The 20646-nt window shown below is 38.2% G+C and overlaps 1 protein-coding gene across 1 annotated transcript in view; it reads right to left on the bottom strand.

Annotated features, from left to right (window-relative positions):
- Window positions 1-8124, bottom strand: part of LOC121946809 (copine-9-like) — a 97157-nt gene extending 89033 nt beyond the window's left edge. The window contains exons 1-2 of the mRNA XM_088082484.1: window positions 7721-8124; window positions 6093-6133 (exon numbers count right to left, since the gene is read on the bottom strand). Coding sequence (XP_087938610.1) covers window positions 6093-6133; window positions 7721-7800 — 121 coding nt within the window. The 5' untranslated portion in view covers window positions 7801-8124. The remainder of the gene's footprint in view (window positions 1-6092; window positions 6134-7720) is intronic.
- Window positions 8125-20646: the final 12522 nt, after the last annotated feature.

Genomic DNA, 20646 nt, shown 5'->3' with positions numbered 1-20646 from the left:
CTGAGACAGTCGTAAAGGCTGAACACAAACAGCAGGGAGCAGCTGTGATTGTAAACATGTCAGTTAACTAAGGTTTAAGGGTTTGTGGCCAAACTTCTAAAAAAACACTTTGGACAAGTGTATTCAGATACATACACCCTACAAAGTGGATGCAATGACATCTCTCAGCATTCTGTGATTGACATAAATGAAGTACAGAGTTTCTGATATGATTATGACTGTGTTCAGAAACGTTCATTCGGATAAAGACCTTAGGGATAGATGGTCTGTTGCAGCTCAGCTACTGCAATTTCCAGGAGGTTAGTGAACATGTTGTCAGATAGCAGGTTGTTAAGCCTGTCAGTCATTTCAGCTTCCAATGATGGGCTCAGTTTGAGCGTTACTGTGCACTTGTTATTGCCAATTAGATCAGATAGCGAGTGCTGCAAAATGTCACACTTTATATCATTACACTGTATGAAACCTCAGATTGGTCAAAACCTCAAAGGGGGATTATCTGGACCCCAAGAGAGTTTGATTTAGGAATGGACCTTGCTTAAGTTCACAGTTTAACCTCCACTCTGCCTATTTTCTGCCATGCCCTGTTCTCCTGATATGGTCCCCTCTGTATGACTTCCCAGCTGGTGTTCACAATTACCTGTGGGTGCCCAAGCTCAAGTTATACTGTGGCAGAATTTCTGCCAGCTTCAAAGTGACCTTGCATTCTTTTTGCTGCCTCTGCTATGCCAACCCAGTGGCCTCACTTAAAAAATAAATATAAAAAAATAAAAAATTAAAGGTGGCACGGTGCATTTTTGACTCACACATTGCTAATGTGTGAGTCAAAGGAAGAGGGTAAGATCAGTGCTGCAGTTGCCATACTGTCTGCCTGTGAATTATCTTGGCTCAGATCACCAATGTAAAAGCATTCACTAGAATACTAATAGTAATAATAATTCAATTTTGCCTTTAAACTGAGGCAGGGAGTTTAATTTTGGCATCACTGGCATCTGAGAGAACACAAGACTTCTGTATCTCCACTTTGCATTGTCTTTAGGCTTTGGGAAATCTAGCTTACAAAGGGAGACAATCACAGATCATTTTCAGAGAGAGCAGTTATTAATCATCAGTCAATCACTGCTCCTGAACTGCAGTCAAACTGTCAAACTAGGCAGTGCTGATCAAGATTCTGTGATGCCTATTTCTCACCTCAGATGTTTTCAGAAAAATATTTTAGTGTACTGTTAAGCTGTTAGAAACAGTCGAGCCAAAACAAAGCAATGCCCATCAGCCAGAGCAAACGTTCACATTTTACAGCAACAGTACGCTAAAATATGTTGCTAAAAAATGTTGCTAAAAAATGTTGTTAAAAACCTTTTAAGTGAGAAATAGCCAATGCAGTAACCGAGTCTTAATTCATATTTCATCAGCTCTGTCTGACTGCAGTTCACGAGTGGTGATTGATATGATTGACAGTTGCATGAGTGACTTTTCAGCTCTCACTGGTTCCCAGTCAACATTTGAATGTGGGGCCCATGTGGGTATAAAATGGGTTCACCCAAGTGGGCCCCATGTGGGTTATGCTAGGGTACCAAGGGAAAAACAGGCATTTTAAAAGGGGCCCATGGATAAACTCATTAATTTGGGCATTTGGCATGAGAAAAATTCCATAATGGGCCCATTATTAAGCCCATTTACTACCCACATTGACCCTAGATACAAATGTTGACTGGGTGCTTTTGGGGATTCTTATAAATGCCATGAGAAGCACTATGAGGATGCAGAGAAGCATAACTTTTTTTTTTTTTTACAGACAATCTGCTTAATATACTGCTGTCAGGATTAAGTGACAATTATTAGCTTTTCAATAGCTTTTTATCTAGTTACTAAAGAAGTTATCTACTGTAAGTTTAATTAGTTTGCATATGGATGGAAAAATACATCAAGTATGCATAATGTATTTTTATGAAGATGATTTATATAATTTTTAATACTCTATGTGCACTATTCAATTCACTTTTCATACTGCACATCCAACCCACTGCACAGCCTAATGTACTGTGCAAATATTGTATTAATGTTGCAGGCCTAACCTGCAGATGTATGCAAATGTTTCATGCCAAACTTATTCTACAGTTATTTTTTCAAAAGATAATTAAATTACCTTTTTTTTCATAGGGAACTTAAATAGGCCAACTTTTTCAAGTTGCATATAAGCAACAAAAAAAGCTCTGCATAATGAATGTCTGCCTCTTCTCTTGACTGTACTGCCTATGTTACTTTGGTTGCAATTGATAATAGTGTCTCTTTTATTACGTCTTCCGGCTGTAGGTCACATAGCAACAGACAGCTCTGAGCACTGCTCACCACACTGGCTTACATTGCCTGGACTGCAGGAAAACTGCTGCACCACTTTGCCCTGTCTGTACTGGTTGGAGCCCAGTAGCTCCTCAGGCAGCCCTCACATCTGCAGCCAGTCAACAGGCATCATCACCCGAGCCTCGAGACCAGCCTGGGTAAGAAGTTAGACAGCTGTGCTCTCCAGCTGTGATTTGTGTAGCTCATTGAAAAGCCCAACTGTTGTGCTGATATATATTTTCGTTTTTAACATTTGTCTAGGAAAAGTTAGGTCTTCAAAGGTAGAACACTGCTTTTTCGTTCAGAGGTTACTGGAATTTAAACTGGTAAAAAGCTTCAGGATCAGTAAGGAAAAAGGGATAAACACCTAAAACTTGTAACAGCGCAGTTTGGATTGCCAGGTGAAGAGAAGATGCACTCTGTAATTTTCTTTATAGGTCTCTTTGGCTGTTTGTAGTCTTTTTGGACAGACAAATGCACTCAGCCTTGTTGTCATCACATTTCCAACTAAAACACTTTCTTGGCATTCTTCTACAGCCTTGTCTGCCACACTTTTCACTGTGATCATTGTGTTCAGAGACGTCTGTGAAGCTAAAAATGATTATTTTATTATAGATTTAAACATAGCTGGAGCTGAAGACAGTTCTTTATGAAAATCCTTGAGAAGTGCATCAACTCATGCCTTGTAACTGGCAGTTAAGTTTGATTAGTAATGCTTTAAAATGACTGAAACCCTGCACTAACATCCTCTGTCTCACTTTCACCCTCTAACACATTTATAGCCTGCAGCGTACACTTTTTATGTTTATTCAATGCCGTCCAGCTCTTTTTGTCTTTGAGCTACCTTCCTGTGCTCTGTATGTTTTATTCAATTTGTTTTGACTGAGAAAGATTTTGTACTTTGAAAATAAAATGAATATTTAAGAGTTATGCCGTGATGCTTCTTGTGAGTTATTGGTAGAGTGACAACTAGACTACTTCCTGCAGAGAGATGACTGGCCTTGAAACATCAACAGCATCAGTCGACTATTCACAACCCAGAATCAAGCATAATAATAAAAAAACATGACAGCAATAGAATGCTAAACTACTCGTGGTTTATGCTTTAAAACTGGAAGGATGGTTTAATAATATCTTGTAGGAGAAATCAGCTCTTTTGTCTGTTGTTGTACATTGTAAAGTAAACAAATTGGTATTTTTAATTTCACCACATATGGTGAAATATTTTGTTGAATGATACCCTCCCAATTTCTACATTCTATGAATGTGATGGATGATGATGAAAATCCTTTCTTTCCATTGTGATCTCAAAGAAATGCATTACAGCAACCTGACTCCCTTTGCAGTATTTCTTGCTCTTTATACCACCTGTGGAGTTGTAACAGTAACCATGGCCTATTGTGGGATGTTGTTGAACCTGGAATTTCGTGTGTCAGCCACAACAAATCATCCTCATCAACTTTCCATTTGAATTGTTTCCTCTATGCCACCACGTAATACTGTGTTAAGAGTTTGTGGTCATTTCATGTGTTTCTGTTAGATCAGGGTGCTTCTTTCTGACATTATTGTCTTAGTTCAAGTTTCCAAATTGATATTTCCGTCTGATTTTCATGAAGACATAATTCTGGTCTCTTCATTTCCTTACTGGGTTTAAACTGAAGAAAATAAATTATTATACACATCATGCATAGCTTAGATACCTGGTAAACATCTGCAGCTCCAGATTACTGCATAAGAGAAATATCCTTCACTATATATCACAAGAATACAACAGTAAACAAGGGCAGATTAGCCGCTATAGAAGGGGCATATACTGTTTCAGAGGCAGGTTTGTTAACCCTTGCATTGTCTTCTAGCACTGACACCCTCCTTCCCCTATTTCCTTCCCCTGTCAATTTTTTGTGACAGAACATGCTGAAGCTCCGCCAACCTCATTTTCTGACCTTTCTTCAACCTTGACTTTTCTGTCCGTATTTATACTTGTCCTTGCTCTTTATTCTCCAGTTGTCACCCGTCGATAGCTCTGACCTTCTGGGTTATTTACCAGTGCCAGAGCCAGAGGAGAGTAGTACACCATTCATTATTTCTTACTGCTTTTCTTGCTGTGGTAAGAATGCTGGTCTACAAAAAACACAGAAGCAAGGAGGGCACTCTGAGAGGGCAGACCTCTCCGAGACCTCTATCTTGCAATGTTAATGAAAGTGAAAAATAATTTGTTTATCCGCCCCATGATTCGGATACGCTCCAAAATTTAATGGGTTCTTCCTTGGCGCATGCTACACTCTTCCACCAAGTTTCAGGAAATTGAGCCAGTGTTTTTTTTTCCTTAATACAGCTGACAAACCAACAGACAAACCAACGTCATCCTTACTCGTCATAATTTCATGCTGACGTGAAATCTCCCAGCATCATTATAATGACTAAACTGAGTTGTATCTTGACACAGAGGATCAGTGGTTGGGTCAACATGTTCTTATCCCAAGTCTTCACACATTGCCACTTTACAGTAGACTACTGTGTCTACATATTATGTTTTAGGTATCTCTGCATCGGCTGTTGATGTTCCGGGATAGCGCTAACATGATATCAACAAATGAACATTTTGGTATGATGGTGATGATGATGGGTGAACATAGTGATGTTTGAACAACACAAGCACATGGCAACCAATGACGGGACGTCAACAAACACACATGCTGGCACTGACGGATAACAAAAGGTCACATAATTAGGTGTAGAAAAACAACACCACTTGCAGATGGGAGGTGAATACTTGACTCCTGCAAGAAAGTCCAGGTTTGCTGGACCAGTCCACAGACCCTACTGCCCGCCCTACATGGGACCTTCATGCTCCTCATATTACATCATCACCAGCAACATTTCAAAATGACAACATCCAGCGACGTATAATGTGGACCCGATAGGTTTCACCCAGCTATGTTCTCAAGTGACATGGACCGTCCACATTATCACGCACGACACGACAGGTGACTTCTGACCGCACATAATAACACCACAAACAGCTCTGTCCGGTCGCCTTCTCAGCTTCTGCCGTCCAGCAGCCTATCATGCGGATGCGAAAGGTGGCTTTTGGTTTTAGGATGTTACACCAAAAGCTCTGCAATTTACAATTTCAGATTGAGTATGGGCCTGTAAAATTTCAGCAACAAAACTACTTAGTCAGGTTAAGGAAAAAACATTTGGTAGACGTTAGCCATGTCAGTCAACTCAAGTAACTAACAAAAGATGTGACAGAATAACTCAACATTGACTTAGTTTCACATAGGATGCAAACACTGGTCTCCTGGGTAAGGTCCTGTACTTGTTGGACCCATACACCTACTCTCCTAATTGTCCTAAGTGGACTTCCTTGCTCTTTGTACTACATCAGTTGCACTGAACATCTTATCATGATGCAGACTGGTGAACATTGGAATTAATTGAAAGCCTGGTGCGTCTCATACAGGTGCTAAGGGGCACATTGTCTGTCACTATCTGTTTTTTGACGCCTTGGGATTAAGACCAGAGTGGACAAGTGAACTACATAGAAAACATAACCTGGCTGAGGTAGGTCATAAAAATGCAACACATGCATCTCAAACAAAAAAAAAAAAAGCAAACTACAGCCGACAGTTCTGAGATGATTCTGTTCAATACAAAATTGGCACTAAAATAGCTTAGTCTTTCAAGTTGGCACGGCCAACAAAGCAAACTATATTCTATGAATGCCAGCAATATCAAGACTTCATACATACCAGGATCTGACTTGGAGAATGTATCCACATCCAGCAGACTCCTGTGGAAACAGCAAAAGTGCAGGTAAAAAATGTATTCTTTCAGCCCTTTTAAAATTGTTTCCAGACAATGTATTCATTCATTAACATTTCCTGAATTCCATTTTTATCTCTTTTGTTTCCTGCTCCCTTGGGTGTTTCTGAGAGTCTCAGCTAAGCCCCTAAAAGTTAGGTCATGGCCAGATTTAAATTGCTCCCCAAGTTATTCTATGAAAGTAACATCTAAAAATACCAGGCTGTCAACCCTTTCCATGAAATGCAAGGCACAGTAAGCAAAGTAAAATAATGTACACTAGGTTACTACAGTCAAAGGTGGATGAAGACCCTCAGGAAGAGGAAGATGAAGAAGAAATTAATGTATATCTTAATTAGTGAGCTGTAAAGGTGCTGGAAGGCAGATTTTGTTATTTGCAGATGGAGCCACACTAGCTGTTTCCCCTATATTAAGCTGGGATAACCAGCTTCTGGCTGTAGCATTTGTCATTATGGAAATAAAAAATGCACAAAATAATTTAAGGGATGGAAAAACACAATAAATTTACAATGCACTGCTGTGCAATACCATGGGTGAAAGAAAATACAAAAAACTTCATTATCTATTTCCCAGTCTGAGCCACCTCCTTCTCCCAGGGTTGGGCTGTCTAACTCAGGTGTCTGACCACTTCAAGTCCGGCTGATCTCAGGAGGGACTATACAGGAGCAGCAACCATTCATTATTCAGGAGTGACTGGGGAGTCAGTCAGCACACAGCCAGGCAGGCAGGTTGACAGGCTGCAAAACACTGACTGACTTTTAACTGCTCTGTCAGTTAGTCAGCTGACCAGGCAGTAAGCAGAGCAGCCGACCGTTCACCTGAGGCAGCCTGCCACCAATGGTAAATTCAGCTATGCTGCTTATTTTCGGGATAACACAATCAGTATTTTATGAGGATTATTACTGTGTTTACTGACAATATTTCTACATTTTGCACAACATTTATGACATTGCATCATGCTGGTATTTTTTTTATGTGATGTTTGACAATTTGTCTGCAACATCAATAATCAAACATGCATATCAGTGTTAGTCTGGGTGACCAGTGGCAGGACCCCATGCAGAAATCCAGAGGATTTCAAATCACTTTGATGTACATTGCAGATCACTTTGATACATATTGCAGACAGTTTTGGGTTTTTTTTTTCAACATTTTTCCTTAGAGCAAAGGGCACCAGGGAGTAAAAGGTCATGGTAGACAGATAGATAGATAGATAGATAGATAAAAAGATGGATAGATACATAGACTGATAGATAGACAGATAGATAGATAGATAGATAGATAGATGGCTTGTTTTCAGAGGTGTTGGAGATGTGGCTGCACATTAGGGAATAAGCTCTGCAGGAGGTATCAGCGTTAGATCAGAAGAAAAAAATTACATTCACCACACACACACACACACACACACACCTAATTAACTTCTATCACTTTGATGTCGCTTGCTTGTGAATCTGACTTCCATATCACACAGACTTCTATACCTGGCGCATGATTCTAATCAAGGTCTCAACAGAAATATGCTTTTCTATGTAAGAATATGCGAGTTTGACCTTACCGGCACGAAACGGTAACTTCTATTTTAGTTGCAGGGACTCTGGTGTTGAGCGGATCGAATTCCCCTATTGATGCCATCATCTCGACTCACGTCGCTAATGAGCATCCGCAAAGAAAGAAAGAATAAGTAGAAGAAAAAAAAAAAGATCTGATCATTCACAATCGGATCGTGATTGCAGTAAATCCATTGTCGAAGATCTTGTGATGTTTCGCTTGTGGAGCAGCGGAGGAGGGAGAGATAGAGAGCGAGAGAGACGGACTCAGAAAGAGAGAGAGTGAGGAGAGTGAGAGAGAGAAAAAGAGGAAGGAAGAGGCAGCGAAAGTTGTGAGGCAGATTTAAAGTTCATTCATCCTTCATCCGTCCACGGTGCGCTCCCGGTATCTGTCCGGTGCCGAGGAGGAGGAGAGCGCAGCCAACCGGAGGCACCGGCAACAGCAAGGCTCTCTCTCTCTCTCTCTCTCTCTCTCTCTCTCTCTCTCTCTCTATCTATTAAGCAATTTTAATTAAAATTGCTTAATATTGCCAAAGCATCAGGTATAATACAATTCAGTAATGATATATTAAAATCAACAACACAAGGCATTGAATAAAAAAAGGATATATGAACAAAAAAGACCAAGAACATGTCAGAAAACACTAAACACTTGTTTGGTGTGTGTGTGTGTGTGTGTGTGTGTTTGTGTGTGTTTGTGTGTGTCTGTGTGTGCTGTCTGTGTCATATATTCACCTAAATTAAGTCACCTCTTACTCATTATTAACACCATTGCTCATCGAATTGGTTTTTCCAAGGCTTAAATTGACTAAATAAGTAAAGTAACTCCTAACCCTGAAAAAAAACTTGTATTTTGGTATTAATCTAAACACAAGGGCCTATATATATATATATACATATATATATATATATATATATATATATATATACGTGTGTGTGTGTGTGTGTGTGTGTTGTGTGCATGATATAAACAGGTAATTAAATATACTGGGATCATAAATCAATGAGCATTGATGGTGAGCAGCAGGAAGTCATGATACATCCTGCAGTTGATTTCAAGCATTAAATCATAATGAGTCATGCTTTAGCTGAGCATCACTTAAGTGTATGTATATCCTTATTAGAAAGTGTCGCCACAGATGCATTGCCAATAAACTGTGCAGTGTCAGCCAGTGTGATGTTAATTTATGACAGTGCAAAGAATAGCTCCAGAAAATGTGATCAGTATTTTATCGTGAGGCTGCAGTAACTCACAGGAAAAAAGATGATCAGGCATGACAAGAGTGATTATGGGGGTGAAAAGATCTGGACTGCATGGTCACCTTTTGATTTTTACATCTAGAGTGTCACAAACATAAACCTATGAAAGTGTAGAACTGCAAGACCAGAAAAAAACTGATCAGTATAGCAAGTTATGAGATGAAAATACCTCATGAAAAACACATTGCTATAACAAGATTTTTTTCTTGTCAACAAAAGTTTCTTTTCTTAAAAATATCTTAAAATATAAAGATATTTTGTTATAACATAAAATATTTAGTAAATATGAGTAAAAATGAGTAATGCCTTGTTTTAACAACCACAGTTTGTTGTTATAATGTGAAAACATCTTGTTATAACATAAAAAATATCTTGTTCAAACATGAACATTTTTTGTAAAAACATGAACAATATCTTGTTATAATAAGCACTTTTTGTTATATCATCAGAAGTTTCTTGTTACAATTTTTTTTTAAAAATCCTGTCATAACACAAACATACCCTGTAAAAACATGAAAATGTGTTATATATGAAAATATCTTGCTATAACATAGGGAAATCAATAAAAATGTGAATAGTATCCTGTTATAAAAAAGAACTTTTTTGACTTAAAAGTTTCTTGTTATAACACAAAACATCTTGTATGACATGCAAATATCTTGGGAAAAACATGAAAAATATTCTGTTATAACAAGAACCTTGTTCTTATAAAATGAAAGTCTCTTGTTCTAATATGAAAACATCTTGTTACAACAAGAAACCTCTCATGTTTTTACCTGACTGTTTGTTTGTAGTTTAACTCTTCCATAAATCTACACATGTAAGATGAAGATAAGTTGTTTAAAAAATGTTTAAAATATATCTTTACAGAAAAACAAAACTATTCCCCAATACTTTATCTATATGTCAAGATACTACATTTCGCTTTGGGTTAAAGAATGCTTAATGTTCTGAAAAGCTAACTGAGGTAGAGGACTGCACTTAGTGCTGGTGAAAAATGTGTCAGACAAGGACAAAACTTTTTACACAGAAACTTAAGTTAAAAAACAACTTTGTCCCTTATCCCAAGGTCAACAAACAATATCTGCCACAGAAAATATTCCCTTCATAACCATAATAGCTCAGGTTTTTATCACAGTGATCCAAACAGAATTAGTCATGAGAGATGAAGGATATTTTCCAAAAAAACATATCCCTGAAATCATCACATAATGAACAATAAAACATGAAATGGACCTTGTCCTCAGTCTTACCAAAGTCACATAACAAATAAAGCCCATGACAGTAAACCAAGCAATCTCTATAGCTCATGGTCGAGTACCTGTAATTCATCATAGCAAATATCAAAGGGCCATTTTTCCTTGTATGTAAAAAACATTTTTCATGAACATTGCACCGTAATTTGCTTTGAAAAATGAAATATATTAATCTTATGAGGTAAACATTTCACCTCAATAGTACAGGGATGTCAATGCAAAATGTTCCCATAAAAGATGTTTCTAGTAAGCTGCTGTTCAATTCAAAATCATTTATGACTGACTGGTGATGGTTGGTGGTACATTTCTGACTGCTTCACCGACTTTTGGACAATGAATCAAACAGTTTATATATTTTGGACATGCGAGCTTATTAAAAAATATTTAAAGAATATATATACTGGGCCTCTTTGGGGTTGCTGTAAGGGGCACACTCACTGCAAACCCTGAAATGTCTTTGATTTAGGGGTAACTTATGCTCAGCATATTACACACAGCATTTTATATATAAAGAGAGTGAAATAGATAGATTAGATAGATAGTTTTTGTGCAGGTTAAACATATATAGTTTATCGTCCTTTATTTCAGTGTCTAAATGCCGTTGTACAGTCACTGAGAATGGATCATGCAGTAAAACTATTAACTCCTTTTCCACCAACATGGAACCAGTTCCAGTTCAGTTCCCTCACCCTAATTTTGAACTGTTCAGAGCATTTGAACCAAAAATAAATTGGTTCGGAATCTGAAAAGTTAGTTCTCAACTGGAACCAAAAATAGCATTTTTTTTCTAGACCTGAAGTGCAAACCATGACAGTGGGCTTGTCAAATTCTACAGGTTGGATAAGGCAAAGACAACATTGAAGTTGAGTGGAAAGGCTGCAGGCTGGTACTCTAAAAAGGTGTTGCAGCCCATTTCAGGAAAAGGTGGTGTACCACTTTGGACAGCAAATGTCCTTTAGTGACATTTTCTTTCATGTAAGGTTGTCCACCTCTGCCAAAGAGCGAGATGGGCACTGAGTAGTCATACCAATATGTCACAACAGTGGGGAAGGATTGGAAAATACAAAATAACTTATGTTTGGATTCCATCTTTCTGATCACCATCATCTTATGCTTGTATATAAAAAAATCTAGTCTGTGACTGTGTGTGTCATCATGGCAATGTAATTTAATTTGATAGACTGATGGATTTAATTTTATTATTGTGTCATGCATAAACAATATGCCCACATTATACAAAGAGAGACAAAGACTATCATTAATACAAAGAGACCAGAAATCAGAGTAAACACTTGGCAATAATATACAGACGAAACAAACCATCCTGATGTTTTTTCAGGATTTAGCGACAAAGGTGGCCATCTTATAAGCATTAAAAGTAAACAACCATTTCAACCTGTTATCATCGGTACTCCAAAACATTTCAGGATGTTGAGCAGACGTTTCATCCATCAAAGGCGTTCTTAATTAATCACAGAAGGGACAATATGAAAGAAATAAGAAAAAAGTTCACAAAGTCTGTTTCTTCTTGTGTGCTTTAGCATAGAATTCCCTACCATAATTATGCTTGATTTGAATATGTGGTTCTGGAGACACCTATTGTCATGGGAACCACCACAGGAGTTGTTAATATTCTAAGGCAGGTGCTCACCTGGCAGAGCCCCATGTACAGAGGCAATGTCCTTTGCCTCGTTCAACTCTAACCTTTGCTGCATGTCATCCCCTCTCTCCTCCTTTCACGCTCAAGCTATCCTATATAATAAAGACAAACCCCCCCCAATAAAAATAAAAAAATAGTCTGTATTTCTGTCTGTCTGTCAACACATTTTGTCAACACAATAGCATCACAACTGTGCAAGACGCAGTCACAAAACTTTGGGAGGCTTGTTTCGATCACAGTTAAGGTCAAAGATGAGTGTGGTCTGAGTGATGGGGCTGAAAGTAGGAGGGTAGGAAGTAGGAAAGCAGCCATGCCCCCCTCCTTTTCATGCCTCTGGGCCACAAACCCTTTAAATTGTATCGCTTATTGCGGCTGGAGTGATCCCATTTCAAGATAGTCTTTCTATTATATTTGATTGCAGTGACAAAGGGGGGGGGAACTGTTTCAGGGAGAAGAAAGGATCTGAGCGAGCCAGACGATCAATTTACAGCCTTTAATATTGCAAATAGATGTGTTAGCACCACTGTGTCTTCATCAGAGTCAAAGAGAGCAAAGACTAACTGGCAAACACATAAGTAGTCAACCTACAACAAATGAGCTGTTTGGTTGAACAATGAGCGAGTTGCCATTGTTGATGCTACCCCTGACGCACCGCAGTCACATTTGGAACAAAAGAACACAGCTGTGCCCTTGAACATTCAAAACGGGTTATGATGACTCATATAAATTTGGAATTCAAATTTGTTTTGAGAAATCCGGTGAGAAGATTTTTTTGTATAAGACAAATGACTGCTAGCCAAAAGAGATGATTAATAGCTTTGACTATGAGCCAGGGTCGATAATCAACCAGACAAAGCGAGCCCCACATTGCAAATTTCACTGCAAGTCAATTGTTGTTGTCATTGCAAATGTGTTTGGGAATTTGCAACACTAAAATATGATATAAACTACAGTAAGTCTAGCTTAAGCCCACAGAAATTTTGTCTATATGCTCTTTGTTTTGACAAATATATTTTGATACAGTAGCTGCTGCTTGGATTGTGTTCGGGGACAGTGTTTTTGAGTAAAGAAAGAGCTACGATATGGAATCACACACAAAAGTACATCAGGGACCAGCATTCGCTTTCAGATTCCTGTATGTTAGGTTTTGCAAATGAAAGCACTTTGGTTAAAAAAAAAAAGGGAAAGATTGACATTTCTCAATATTTGACCAAGACCACAATCTGTCATCCAGAGTGTTTATTTCATTTTGAGGCGGAGGGCAAACAGTAACAGGACAGCACCTCACATTGCCTCATCTCACACAGTCCTTATTCACCCTAAGGTACACACCTCCTCTCATTCTCTCCCCTGAGTCCACTGCTCCGTTGGCAAAATAGAAAAAGCGTCACATGGTTAAAGGGGGCCTTCCAGGAGTTCCAAGTTTAGGTAAAATAAAGGATATTAATCTGAAGCAGTACGGAGGTCGTCCACTTTATTTTCCACCATCTGCATAATGGCTTGCAGAATGCTAGTTTCAGCTGCGGCCATCTTTTCCATCTTTCATTAATGTTAACTGATGTTTAAATTTGACAATCTCGACCTGGCTGCTGAGTAGATTTTCTTATTTTGAAAAACGACTCGCAGCCACATTCAACCATCGTCCAACGGCAACCTCAGAAAACAGCGGACCCGAGACTCTGATGCAAATTCAAAAAATGCACTGCAGGAATTGAATGATGCCATCAGCAGTAACATGCCAGAGAAACCGGGTGGAATCTTAATAGTAGCTGCTGATTTTAATCAACTCATCCTTCAGCTCCAGAGATGTAGCAGCATCAAGGACAAATTTAATTTTGGTTTTTAAAAGAAATGACTAATAAAGCTACCTTCTACCTTCTTCTACCTTCAAAGTTTGCAAAATAGAAATACCAGCATAAATTTATCAGAGGTGATGTGTAAGTGACTGTAAATGTCCACGCCTATGTCATGCCCCTATCTGACAGCAAGGGTATAAAAGTTGACAGTTGAGTGAGTTTAGTGTATCCTCATACAATTGTTCATATGATATCCTACAAAGATCCACATACCACGGTTCATGTGATATTTAACAAAACAGCATTGCACAAATAGCATTACATACTAAATGTAAAATTCTGTACATAACAGGACGTTCGGTCAGGTTTAGGCAAAGGCAAGGCAAATTTATCTGTTCAGCACATTTCATACCTAAAGGTAAGTTAAGTAGGTTAGGGTTAAAAGAACCATTGTGACAACATACCTAAAAATAACTCAGGGTTCACTTGCTTTCACATGGGACACGAACATTGGTCTCATGAGGGAAACCTGCTTCCTCACACAGACTTTCAGTCTTTAAATCTTTCCTTCCTCCCTCCTGTAAGTGCACTGTTCACATGGATTATGTGGGTTATACACAAATTACTGACACATGATTATTTGGATTGGCGCCATTAATTTGCATAAGTATACGTATTAACTGAAAACAGTCTGCCGAGTTCCATGTAGGAGTTCATATCATGTCATAGACCTGCAATTAACTTTTATTAAGCGTAACTTTGACCTTTCCCTGACCATAATTTATTTGCAACAGCTTCTATTTTTTTCCACCTAATGCTTAATCAATGCTCTTTTCTGACCATACTGTTGGTTTAATGAAATGATCACATGCTGACACACAGAGGAACTGGGCAATTATTAAATTTGTAATGTGCTGGTTGGTCTCTGGATCTCTAGACATATGATGAATCTGCCATGTACAGTATAATCTGCTTTGTGCACTGTATGTACTCAATAATAACCAGCAAGTGACAGAGCAATAAATAAAGAGTGGCAGGTGGGGATGGGGGGTCACAAGGGGCCCAGCTGCTATTTCTTTTTTACCCCAAAGCAGTTTAATCTGGCTGTGTCAATAGACCTTTGAACACAACATTTTCAGTGGGCGTTATATGGTTAACTTGAGCACAACAAAATTTACGTATTGCAAAAAACTAAGCACTAAAACCCTACATTCAATAAGAAAAAAAAATCACCTGTGGTCATGCTGAACTGGAAACACGTGCCCTTCCTAATTCATGCCTCCCCCCTGGTTTCCAACACCTACCCAAGCTGTACTTATAGCTTACCTTGTAATGGCAAAAACAAGGCAGATACATGACACTGAATATAATCAGCGGAGCAGGTAATCGAACAGTCGGGCTCACACGCCCATGGACAATTAGCTTAACAGAAGAAACAAGCTGTCATCTTCTGATGAGATGTCTGCGCTTCTAAATCTGGAAGGGCCTTCTCTGTAATTTCCTATTAATCAGTTCTCTTGAAAGCATCATGACACACTCTTTAAAGCCTCCCACTGTGACCTAATCACCAGAATTACATTTCAAAGCTTCTGCAAAAAATAGCTGTGTTTTGAAATACTGTATTTTTGGAAAACAAAGCTGCAAAGGTCTCGGAGAATCAGACAAGCGGGGGGAGGAGTGCGTAAATACGTACAAGAACAATAGGAAAAAGGAATTCAAAGACAATGTTAACATTTAGTATAAGACTAAAGGTGATGCAGCTTGACCCTCCTGTAAAACATACAGGTTTAATCGTCTAAAATAGACTCATTTGTGGGTTGGTTCAGGGTGATGGACGGTGAGTGGGACTGTCTCAGTTCTTCCTTGGCCTTGTCACATAACAACAATGACAAATAGATGTTATTCCCAGCTATGTGTCTGTTTGTGCATGTGCAGATCTGCTCAATTTTGCAGCTGATCCGGCAGAAATTGAAATTTTTCATGGGCTGAAGAGAACAACAACAAGAGAAGTGGGGAGTGAGGCAGAAATGTAGCGAGAATAGATGCAGAACAGGAGCCGGATGAAGAAAATGCAAAAGAGAGAGGAATAAAGAGAGAATGAGAGAGTATAGCAAAAAGACAGTCAAGAAAGTCTTGTTATTTAATTATTTTCCACTCTTCCGTCTCAGAATGATCTATAAATAAAGCGGTCGAACGATAAAGGGGTCAGCAGCTCAGAGTGTGTGTGTGCGTGTTTGTGTGTCTGTTTGTGGAGTGGCAGCTAATTATTCAAGGAGGAGAAATTCTGTTTAGTTTCCATTTCACTGCCAAGCAAAGCAGGCGGCTGACAAATAGCGAAAGCCTGCAGCACAAAAAAAAAAAATAGATATTTTTCTCATTTGGTGATGCTCTTCAGGTATTTTTACTTTCTTTTCCATTCCTCATTACATCCGCTGTCCCACCTGAGGTCACTGTGCTCTGAAACCTCCTCAGAGAGAAGTGGTGATAAATAATGAGTCCGAGTAGTGAAAAAGTTTTGGTCCAATTTATTGGTTGAGTAAGAGCAAGAACAGTAGTGAACAGTTTGTCCCAAGCTTATTTAAGGTTTTTGGTTTTAATTTTTCTCATCCAATGCATAAAATTGGTCCCTTGAAAATCTGAATAATAATAATAAAAGTGGCTAGATTTTCTTACATTAAAATACACTGAACATAAATTAAATTGCAACACTTTTGTGTTTGCTCCCATTTTTCACAGGTTTGGGATTTTTATGCACTCAGCAGATACATTTATCTCAAATTTTAATCACATGCTTGTTCAAATCCAAGTTAGTGAGCACTTTTCATTTTCCAAGATAATCCATCCACCTGACAGGTGTGGTAAACCAAAGACTGCTCTAAATTTGCAGTTTAATCACACAACATTTTCACAACGTTTCAGGTGTCACAGACTTTTAGCGAGTGTGCCATTGACTGACATGCTATTGACTGAACACAAGAACATCCACCAGAGCTGTTGTGCATCAACTGAATGTTCATTTCACTGCCAAAAGACGTCTTCACTGTCATTTCCCTGAATTTCACACTACATCCAACCAGCCTTACAACAGCAAAAGTCAGTTATGATGATGAATTGTTGTCAGGCCAAAGACCCTGGTGAGGAAGATGAGCATGCAGATGAGCTTATCTCACATGGTTTCTGATGGTTTATGCAGAAATTCTTGAGTTCTGCTCACTGTCGCTCTGAGATGTATTTTCTCTAATACTAATACTTGTTTTAATATGAGCCTGCTGTGTAGTCACATGCATGAATGCAGAGCGCACATACATCCATAATTAGTTAGGAGCTAATCTGCGATGGTGATAGCTGGCAAAGGTAAAATGGATGATTTAAATCACTGAAACTGTAGCTCCAAACAGGAACTATGACTAAGAGGTGCAGCAGGACGAGAATATTTCAAGCAGCTCTGTTGAAAGTGAAGTGGACGACAATCAACCAAGCACAAGTGCTGATGGCTACTTAAGCAGTGGCAGAGAAGTCTCCACAGCGCCTGATGAGGGGTTCGCCCTTGGGGTATATAAGAGTTGTGTGGAAGAGCTTAAATGCCTGTCCCAGTGCCACTCCTCTGTACAGCTTGGCTGTGACTGACAAAAGTCAACATTTATCTTCTGTTAAGGAATAAATCAGCCTCCTGAACTAACTTAAAATAGTAAGCCTATGCTAATATGCTAATGCATAAATGGTCTTGCATTCAGCAACACAGCGCAGATTGGAATGATTTCCCAGACGTATACTGTGACTGGATAGGGGGTTTCTCTGATTGTATGATGTCTACAATGTGAATGTGTTTCTCACATAACAGTGTTTGTCGGAGGAGCATATGCTTGCTTATCTTAAAGTCTGATGACTGCCGGAGGTGGCCTTACATGTTTTTTATGTTTTTTTTAACTTGTTTGTTATGCTATTTTGATGATTGTTGAGAGCTTGACGATGCAAGACAAATTTCCATGAAAACGGACAATAAAGTATTATCTCTTATTTAATCTACTATATTTTCATGTTGATTATAGTGGTGAGACTTGGAAAGCTTAATATTTTCTGAGGTGATGTGAAAATCAGGGGCTCTCCAAGTTCTCAGGATTCATCCTCGGGGACTGTGAATGTCTTTAAAAAACTTTCTGGCAATCCATCTAACAGTTGTTAGGATATTTCAGTCTGGACCAAAATGTTGTAACACATATTCCTCCAAGGTAATAAATGCTCTCTCGTTGCAAGCACATTTAGAAAGTTTTGGGGCCACGGAATTTTTCAGTGTGTAAAATTTCTAAAATATTGACGTATCATACATCATACATAATGCAACTTTTATGTTTATGAGGCCCAGGCAGCCTGTTTCAAGCAAAGCTGGTTTGCAGCTCTAGAAACCAAACAACCTTTGGCGGAAGTAAGCAACCTTCAGTGAAAGAAAATGCCAATATGTCAAAACAATGGGAAAATGCTGCCAGTCATGCTCATACATACTTGTACATCATCATTCTGCACAATGGAGCTCAAGAGAGCTATTTCAATAAACGTTTTCATATTGATTTCACCACTGCGCAGACTTTACAGACCTGCATAGGACTCCTGTAAAATGCAGCACGTCTGGTTTCTGCCACTTTAACAATTCTCGCTGATTAGGACATGATAAGCCAGTCTGAGTGTGCTAAATGAGATGCTTCATGCTTCAAACACTCAGATCTCCCCACAAATAAGCACAAGCAGATGCTGATTACAGCAAGGCAAGCAGAAGCTGAGTTAAGGAAGTGGTGCAGGTAGCTGCTTAATATGAAAAGTAATGAAAGTCAAAATAAATCCCTGAGAGCATATCCAGGAATTGTGGCAGTAACCCCTGAATGAACCACAAGGTGCTCCTCAAAATGTTTTCTGTGAAAGGCCAGACGATCAGTGTTTCTGAATGCATCTAGCTCTGCAACATGTTACCATTTCCAATCCCAGGCTCAAGTCACAGTTTGAAATGCCTTTGATGATGTGACAGCATATTTGATTCACAAGGCTTGTGTCCGAATGACCCGAACATAGCAAAGAAACCGCCAACACACAGTCTGTGATCAGCTGAACACAGCATTCTGCAGAAGAGACAAGTGGAACAACAGCTCACCACATTTTAAGAGCAATAAACTATCTGAAACAGGGCGTAAAATAAATATTGAGGCTGTGAGACAAACATCTCAGTCTGAGCCACAAAGGAGGCAGTAAACTCGTGGTTTATTCTCAGTTATTGTTTCAGGGTTGAGGGGTCAGAGTGTGATGTGAATTTTGATGATCTGCACAGTTTGGTCCACATGTCAGTGTTCTTCATTGAAAACAAACAAGTTGGAGTGAAAAACACGCACACAGCAAATCTCAGCTATTTTAGGATTTTGGAAAATATGCTTAGTGAATGAAATGAGCCGTTTAGCTTTCAAAGGCTGAGTTATGGATGAATATAAATAATTATGAAGAAAGTAAGTCATAACAGTTGATGAGGGAAAAGGCCCACTGAAATGAAGAGTGGTCTGTACTCTGTGTGTACCAGTTTTGATGAAATGCTCCCTTCTAGTGGTCAGAGCACTGCATTGCAATTCAACAATGTAGTATGCAGTTTGGTTTGAGTATTCCTGTCAGATCATTATTAGCAGGGAATTACCTGTTTGATTCACCACAAACTACACACCCTGACTCTGACCTCTTTTAAGTCAAAACTAAAAACACTCCTTTTTAAACTGTCTACTCAACCCTGTGATGTCTGCACACTTGTTTTTGGTTTTAAACTTTATTTTAAATAATTTCAAATAATCTTTTTTTATCTTCTGGTCTCCACTTTTTAATGGTGATTTAAAAAAATAATACTCATTTTGCATTTAATTTTACCTTTTGTATATTTTCTCTTTACTCATTTTTTTGTAAAGCTGTATAATTTATTCTGTTTTATATTTGAATGCTCTGTATAGAAAAAAAGCACATCCTACTTTGATCATGATCTCTGAAGTTCTCTCTAAATGACTGAATGGCATCACACACAAGTGTTGATGATGCACACATTCAGAAACTTAATAAAAATAATCACTATTTAACTTGAGGTAAATTAGTTCTTAATGGCAACATATTCTATTTAGAGCAGCTAGAACGATCAAAGTACACCAAATTGATTTTTTTAAAGGACTGTTGTCAAGTAGGATCCATTGGCATCTAGTGGTGAGGTTGCAGATTTCAACCAAAATCACGGTGGCCTTAAGCTAACACTAAAATGTGAATGGCTCCATCTGAAGTTTGTCTGTTTTGGGCTATTGTAGCGACAAAGAGAGCTCTGTGGAAATATCCGCTCCCTGTGTAGATACAAATGGCTCCTTCAAACACGGACACAATGATTCTTAGTTTTAAGAATGTACACTAATGAAAACATTTACAATTATTATTTTCTATTTCTGCCAATAAATCCCCCTAAATCCCATACACTGCTCCTTTAAACATAAACATTTGAATGATGGTTCGCTATTTATTTATTGTTAACATCGTTGTTGTTATTAATTATTATTATTATTATTATTATTATTATTATTATTATTATTATTATTATTATTATTATTATTATTATTATTATTATTATTATTAATTATTATTGTTATTATTATTATTATAAAAAGAAGAAGTAGTAGTAGTAGTAGTATTAGCTCAGTAATTTGTAACACAATCATTTACAGAAAAGTAGATTTGTTAAACAATTCAGCACCACAGACAGCACAAATTGAGGAGCCCTTAAAGGATAAGTCTGTAATATTTTATATTTTTCTTATTTTCAACAAATCCCATTAAAAACTAAAATCAACAATAAATGGACCCTATTAACAACTATTATCTGTCTATGTTAGTAGGCTGGAAATAATTCTCCACTTCCTGTTGCTAAAAATGGTCCCCAACAAAAGCAACTTTTTTTTTTAACC

Source organism: Plectropomus leopardus, chromosome 9 (assembly GCF_026936395.1).
Source record: "Plectropomus leopardus strain MGB_pleo_1.0 chromosome 9, ASM2693639v1, whole genome shotgun sequence".
Taxonomy (NCBI): Eukaryota; Metazoa; Chordata; class Actinopteri; order Perciformes; family Serranidae; genus Plectropomus; species Plectropomus leopardus.
The sequence above is the reverse complement of the archived record's forward strand: the minus strand, read 5'-3'. Positions and strand labels throughout refer to the sequence as shown.